Raw genomic sequence first — 8,001 nt, forward strand, 5'->3', positions numbered from 1 at the left:
TTACACCACCTTTGTTTTTGACTTTGGGCCTAGTTTAGAACAGAGGATCAATAAAGCATATGTTGAACAAGGAATAAATTGTACCCCTGCATCTGGTGTGGTGCTGTGGATCAGCACTGGACTGCGAACCACAAAGTCAGCAGTTCAAACCTACCAGCTGTTCCTCGGAAACCCTATACAAGGTCACTATGAGTTGGAACTCACTTAACAACAATCCAGGCCAGATGTATAAAAGTGGAATGAGCATGCACACACAACTGACATTATATAATTTCATGAGGGCTTACATGTTTTTCAAAATTTTTTTATAGTCCAAGTTAAAAAAAACAAAAAACCACACACATTAAAAAGTGATGTAATTCATCCATACCAGTTTATTGTAGGTATTGTTTCAAAAAAATTTCTAGCATAAATAACCTTTCATGTCATAAAATAACTTAGTACAATTTATAATAAAACTTTTGAGAATTTAACATCTCATCAAAATACAATAAAATATGGTTTGAAAATATGATTAACCCTCTCTGCTTTTCTTTTCCTTTAGGGCATTTAAGCCCTAAATGCCCAAACTACTGCTGCATTATTTAAACTTGAAAAAAGCATATTTGGTTTATTTTCATGTAACTCAACCATCCTAAATCAATACATAGTTTGTTTTCCTTCCTGCATGGTTCTTTGTAAATTTTGTTCCTTTTGACTTGTATTTCTGTTTCAACACAGCTTCCTTCTTCATTTTCACCTCTTTCCATCTGCAAAGTCATCTATCGCCGGTCCCCCAGAACATGTAGTTGAACTCACTCAGCCTCTTGACATCAGTTTCTGTAATCCTTGCATCAGTGTAGGGAGTAACTGCTTGAGTAACTACAAAGGTATTTCAAAACTTCAGTGCAATTTGGTTCAGTTATTTTCATTCAGATTCCATCACCGTTCAGGGAGATTAATCACTGGAACCCACTGATCCATGTAGCGACTTTCCCGGCAAAAACAAATAAGTTGACTTAAGGCTGGGTCCTTCCATTGTGATGAATGTGGATTCTGGAAACACGTTTGGAAAATGAAATGATTTTTTAAAAAATCTGCATTTGCTAATAATTACACTACTTTGAGGGGAAGACACTTGAACATTCACAATCTACACTGTAAAACAGAGACACATAAGCAGCACAAAAAATTAAAGCTCTAGGTAGCTGGGTATCCTGCAAAATCGTTAATTATTTTTTAGGCCATACTCTGTACAGCCTGAACATATGCAATCCATACACTGCATACATATGTTCACACGAGATGGTGTTTATCCAGCTTTGCATGAAAATGTTGTTTTGTCCTGCAAAACTGTACCCGGATAGGGACCTACTGAAACAACTTGGAGACTGTCTCCATGCTGTGTATTTCATGAGATGAGCAGCATAGCAGTTACAGACTTGCCACCTGTTATCCTCCCCAAAATTAGAGTAGTGTTTTTCAGGGGGAGCAAAATAATTAGTCTGCCACCTAACTAGAACCAGCCAGAATACAGAATAATGTAGAAAACAAAGCTATCACATTTATACCTCTGAAAATAAGTTCTCTTTCTACCAAAGGTGGTTTTGCTCTTTCTTTATTTTTAATTAGAAAAAAGGGTCCATTTAAAAAAAAAAAAAAAAACAATGCAAGATCGCCCAGCAAAAATTTCCACTCTATCCTCTTAATGTACTTCTAGGGAATTAATAAGGTCTGTCTCCTACACCACTTCTATTTTTAGCTTTGACTGGCAGAGAATGAAGCTGACTCCTTAATGAGGGTGAGCCAGGAATTTATTTGGCTTTATCTAATCTGCCCTGTTAAAGGAATTAGTCACGGGAGGTAGTGCAGATGTAGGTAGGGAGTAGCTGGGCTGACAGTGCTGACTCACAGGGATCTCTTCCGCTGCTGGCAGCCTCCAACGTGCTTAGACATGTTCTGTACCAGGGAAAATCCTGATGATGACTCTAGCACATCTCGGCTGAAAGTCCGAACACATTCTCTAGTGGGGCAAAGGCAGCCACCGTCTTGACCCCCACCTATTCTAGATCTGCAGGCGGGAGACTCCTAGCCCTTTCTTCCTAACTTCCTTCCGGGACTGTAGCCAGGACGCTCCTGCTGCCCCCTTCTCGCTTACCGTCACCAGCACGCAGTGAAGGTCCGGGGGCTGCTCGGCGCCCTCGCTCGCCGCCGGACTCGCGTCAGACTCCAGCAGCAGGAGCTCAGCCAGCCGGCCCGGGTTGCTGACGCGCAGGATGTTGATGTCGTTCTCGCAGCAGAACGCCTGGATCAGGGTGAAGTGGATCTGCAGAGCCACATCCCTGTCGTCGTCCTCGTCGGCCGCCAGCAGGCACAGCACCACGTTATCCGGGTCTCTGCGGGCACCGGCGGGGCGGGTGAGCGCCAAGGCACGACCGGCCCGCGCGGGCGCCCGCCACCCCCGACTGGCCTCTCCTGGGTCCCCGCGGGTCGCACGTTCCCCCCCCCGAGACCCCCCAATGTGCAGCCGCGGAGGTGGGTGGAGAGCAGTGGAAGGCGGCGCTGCAGGGCGACCTCGCAGGCTGGGGCGGGAAGGGGAGCCCCGAGTGGACAAGTGAGGACCCCACTTACACGTTGAGCAGCTTGGCCGCCTCGTACACTCCGACGGTGATGGTGCGCTGACTCAGGGCTTTGCTGAGCACTTCCTCGAGGGCATCCCCTACCTTATCCATCCTGAACGCGGGCAAGGGCACAGGAGAAAGGGGCCCGTCAGGCCAGGTCTCGCCCCTTCCCGGTGCCAAAGCCGCCGTGCAGCGGGCTTTCTGCAAGCCGGGGCTCCCCGTGGTCTCGCCACCCACCATATCCCTTCACATTCCCAGAGACCGCGTCCCGTGAGAAACTGGAGAGTGCCACCCACCACCCTCTCCAGAGAACACTGCCAGTCCCCGGCGCTGGGCGCAACAGCCGCGCGGGCAGGAACCAGCGCACTGCCCCTTGCATAGGCCCGCAGAAGGGGGCCGGGGGGGGGGGTCACCGAGTGTGGCCAGCGGGAGATGCCCTCCGCAAACTTTTCCGCTCGCTCCCCCTCAAACCTTCCCCAGCCCTCTGCACCAGGGGAGCGCGCTGTGGGGAGAGGGCTGCAGCAAGAGGCTCCGGAAAGTCCCGCCGACCCGAAAAGTTCGCAGGCTGGTTTACCTTTCAATCTTTTGCTCTCCAGCCGAGAATTCCTCCAAAGTCATATTGCAACTGCAGACTCCCCACAGAGAGCGGCGTGCGGGCTGCTCTTGCTACAGTGAGCGCGCGGCTGCTGTTCTCGGCACTCCCCTAAGAGGCACCGTGAACCGGCCGCGGCACTAACTGGCCGCCCCTCGCCCGCCGGGGCTCCTCCTCCTCCTGCGCCCGCCGCCGCTGCCCCGCGGTCCGCCCCTAGCGCCCCGATGGCTTGCTCGCTGACCCACACCACCAACCGCGGAACAATTCAGGCAGCTGCCCCACAGCCACTGAAGGACAAAGGGCCAGGCTCGCTGGAGTTATCCTGCCAACCTCCAGCCAACCACCTACCGGCTCATTTACATACGACGCAACCATTGGGGTATGCAAATAAGCCTGCTCTGGCAATTTGACCCCAGCGCCTGGTTCCAGGCTGAGAGGAGCGGAAGAGGGAGGAACTAAACGGGAGTCGGCATTCAGGGCGTTGCAGGGAGAGGGAGGGCGGTGCTGCGAGCCTAGTCTCGAATCGCGTTGGCGGGGCCCATCTGTGGAGAAGGGTTTGCAGTTGACGGGTGGAGGAGGGGTGTGTGTACGTCTTCTACTTGCGCTGGAGAAAGCTGCCAAGTGTTTTTCTAGTTGGTGCAAATTGTTTTAAGATCGTTTCATGTCTTTTGCTTTTAGGGGTTGCTATTAAAATATATTTTCAGGGTTAATGCCCCCAAGTCTAGTAATTACTGGTAAGCAGTAAGCAGGTACATAAAAAGAGTGTGTCCAGACTTCTGGGGTAAAGTTTTCCTCAGAAGTGTTGTTTATTTAAATCTAAGCAAAAGCCGCTTATAAGCAGTAGTATTATTTCGGTGTCTTGATGGCTGGTTTGATTTATATTTGGAAGGTTGCAAGGGTTGGAAACTCAAAAAAGAGAAATCAACACATTTGTGTTTTATGGTGGCAGGGCACCAAGTTGGAATCTTTTCCAAAGAAAACACACTTTCCACCTGCCCAGTGTAATTTCGGGAAACCATGAGCTGGTGCACGTGGGGAGCTGGTGGCCACTTGTGTGAATCTCAGCGGGACAACCCAGATTCACCTTTCCCAAAGAATCCTTCCCAAAAGGGGATCCTCCTGCCCCCGGTAAAAGCCAAGAGACAAATGTCTGACACCCACACTTGCCACAGCCTAAACTCAAATTGCTCTAGATATGCCCTAAGCTTCCTTTCATAAGACGAGAGTATGTCACTACCTTGTACAGAGAGCCTGTGATCTCATTGTGAATTGTTGACTTAGCTGCTGAATCATGAAGCTGTAGCTGTAAGATCTTTTAGTCATATGCTAAAATTTCATCTTTGAGATAATGGCAACCTGTTGTTGAGAAGCAAATCTTTTTAACTGCAAGTAGTAACATATTTTTGAAACACAAATTTTAATATATAGAATTTCACTGAATAGGTCAAAAGTCCCTTTCTTTGTCTTATGAGTTTATGCAATAAATGCGAAAGCACTTCTTAAACCTACTTAAGTCACCAAAAGTGGTGAAAATGCCTCCCACATGCTTGCATGCAGAACAGCACTTAGATTATTTAGGTTACTCTGCAGCCAAAAGTCACAGAAGCAACTTTTTGCAAAGATGCGAGGACCAGGAGCAATGTCAGTTGTCAAGAATTCTGACTTTTGACAGTCCCATGTGTTTCAGTGGATGCTTTTGTTCAGAAGTAGATCTCCAGTCTTCAGAGACATCTCTGGGAGGACTTGAACATGCAATATTTCTGAACTTTAACTGTTTGCACTACCCAGGGAGACAAAGGTTTTTGCATCCTTATGTTTGTGCCAATGAACTCTGGTGGCACAATGATGCTAGGCTGCTAATTAAAAAGTTACCTCTCTGAACCCACTAGTCGCTCCAATCTGTTTCCATGAAGATTACAGTTTTCCATGAAGATTACGGCCTTGGAAACCCCATAGCTCAGTTCTACTCTGTCCTATAGGATCCTATGAGTAGGACTCAACTCAATGGCAACAGGCTTCCTTTTCTTGTTAGTTTATGATTGTATCATTCTAGACAAACTACTCTCTAGTTTTCTTGATCTTAATTTAATGGAAATGAAAAGTGATATTAGGTCAGGGTTCTGATTCACTTATCCAGGCCATTGTGTTTCACTCAATCCATAATTACATTATCAGCAAGGGACTTTGAGTAAAAGAAAGGTCATGATCACTGTTTAATCATGCAAGGGTGTTTGTGTATCTTATATCTATATCTTAGATTGTAACTTGAGGTATCTTCAGTAAAGAATTCCTCAAGATTGAAACTTAAGTAGGTGCTGAAGTATTTTCAGTTTTGCAAACAAAACCAGAATTACACAATCTACTCGGAGTCATCATTTGGAGATTATTGAACTACGCTCTGTGGAATTCCAGTATTCTATACTAGACATTTCTTAAAGGTTCTCTGGAAAGAAGTATAAAGGCAGTTGCTGGATGACAAACAAGTTTCATTCCTAAATCTGTCTTTAAGTTAAATTTGTACATTGGGACAGTTAGGTATGGCTCATATATTAATACTGATATATACAATATGGTAAGACAGCCAAGGAGTCCTGGTGTGGTGCTGTGGGTTAATGCACCAGACCGCAAAGCCGTTTGAACTACAAGGTTGACGGTTCAAGCTCACCAGCTGCTCCTAGGAAACCCTATACAGGGTTGATATGGGTCAGAAATGACTCAACATCACTAAACAACAACAAGACAGCCAAGGAGTCATGGTGTGGTGCTGTGGGTTTATGCGCCAGACTGCAAAACCGTTTGAACTGCAAGGTTGGCGGTTCAAGCTTACCAGCCACTCCTAGGAAACCCTATACAAGGTTGCCATTGGTCGGAACCAACTTGATGGCATTTAACAACAACAAGACAGCCAATATATCTTATATATCAGTATTAATTTTATGCATAGAAAGGTATACTAGATACAATATACTAAGACAAACTGTTTTAACATATCATATATAGTATACCTTTCTATGTATATAAAAACATTAAAGAAACACTTCCAGATACACTCAAACATCCTTAATGTATAATACAGTAATAGTAATAATGTTTTGATCCGTGTTGCAGATTTGTGCCCATTTGTTATCACAAACCATTGTGTATGTCCCCAAATTTTAATACCATAGGTTTTACAGGGGTTGGTTCTTAACTATGGGTTTTATGTTAGGTCCAATGTTGAGAACTTGGGAATTGTCTATAGTCACAAGTCATAACAAGGTCTGTGTCCTCATGAACTTGATGTCCCCAGCACTTAGCACAGTGCCTGTCTTAGTGAAAGTGCAATACAATCTGAAATTTAGTAGAAATGCAGTCAGTGTTTGAGTAGAATACAATCCAAAATTTCAACAATTAGAATTTGTGTCTTGCATAAATTCCCTCTAAAATATTTCACATTTACCTTTAGTTGAAAAACAAAAACATAGCCCCAAGAACTGTATGTTCTTGATCCTTTGCCTTTAAAAAGCTTATGATCTAATGGGCATATCTCTGCTTGAACTGGATTTTAGGACAAAAATGCACTGTCATCAGCTAGCTATGTTACAAGTCCCATGACTTTCTTTAGTCATGTGAACTGACACTGTAGGCCAATAGAACCCATGTTTTCTTTATACCAGTTCAAATGAACCACAGTTGTAATGCCCTGTCCACAGCAACTATGAGCAGGAAAAACATGGTTAATTCTTCATATAGGTCTGTTTCCTCACTCAAAAACTATATTGCATGCTCTATTTGACCACATAAGAAAAGTGTGGGGGTTTTCTCTGTGAGATAAGCCCAGGCTTCCAGTATTCAAAATATTCATTTGTCATACTTTCTGACTCAGATCTGTTACATCATTTTTCCTTATTGCTGAGTCTACGTGGAGTGTTTCATCAGTGATTATCTTCACAAATGGGCCTTATGGCTGAAAGCAGCTGTATTTAGAATGCAGTTCTACATTAGAATGATCATAGATGATGTTTTTTTCATAAAGGCATATGGATCCTGGGGTCGGGAGTGGGAGTCACGATATTTCCGAGGAATTTCCCTAGATGAACGTAGAATATGCATATTTTTATAACCAGTATAAGAACTCCAGTATGTGAAGTGATTATGAAGTCATTTCTAAAACTACTCCAGGTAGCCTTGATTACTGCAACTGCACAGAGTTAGAATGACCTTGTAGTAATTTTTGAAAGGATGCCAAATGATTATATTTGGAAATTAGATGGAAATATGTACTTAAGAATTGTGGAATAATTTTAATACTGCTAACTGATTTGCATATGAAAGAACTTTATGATATTTTCCTCATGTTTAATATGTATACATCTCTGTTACTGGTTCTATAGTACAGAATTAGAAGTTTTTCCCTTTTAAATAGTCAATCCTTTAACATCAAAAAGAAGTAGGATGTTTGTTATTTCAGTGTTAGAAAGTTCACTGTTCACAGGAAAGGAAAAACCAAGTTAGCTTATGACAGATGCATCTACCACCTACCTAGAACTATATTATATTGCGATGCATTGTGAGAAATCATGCTGTTTCTGATATAAAGGGGGGTTTCAAAAAGTTCATGGAAAATTTCCATTATCTTTTAATTCCATTATTACATGATCATGTTGAAGCTCCCTCATATATGTTGTTGTTGTTGTTAGGTGCCGTCAAGTAGCTTCGAACTCCTAGCGACCCTATGTACAATACAATGAAACACTGCCCAGTCCTGCAACAACCTCACAATTGTTATGTTTGAGCCCATTGTTGCAGCCACTGGGTCAATCCATCTCA

General features: G+C 44.0%; 1 protein-coding gene across 3 annotated transcripts; it reads right to left on the minus strand.

Moving 5' to 3' along the window:
* Positions 1-348: 348 nt before the first annotated feature.
* Positions 349-3,218, minus strand: GADD45A (growth arrest and DNA-damage-inducible, alpha). Of its 3 annotated transcripts, XM_006862423.1 has the most exons (4): positions 3,175-3,218; positions 2,611-2,712; positions 2,138-2,375; positions 349-1,035 (listed from the first exon to the last, which is right to left on the minus strand). In XM_006862423.1, exons 1-4 carry the CDS (start codon positions 3,216-3,218, stop codon positions 922-924), a joined length of 498 nt encoding a protein of 165 aa, XP_006862485.1. In that variant the 3' UTR covers positions 349-921. The 3 variants fall into 3 exon arrangements, with proteins under 3 accessions (XP_006862485.1, XP_006862486.1, XP_006862487.1); XM_006862424.1 differs by lacking the exon at positions 2,611-2,712; XM_006862425.1 differs by lacking the exon at positions 2,138-2,375.
* Positions 3,219-8,001: the final 4,783 nt, after the last annotated feature.

Source organism: Chrysochloris asiatica, unplaced genomic scaffold (assembly GCF_000296735.1).
Source record: "Chrysochloris asiatica unplaced genomic scaffold, ChrAsi1.0 scaffold00048, whole genome shotgun sequence".
Taxonomy (NCBI): Eukaryota; Metazoa; Chordata; class Mammalia; order Afrosoricida; family Chrysochloridae; genus Chrysochloris; species Chrysochloris asiatica.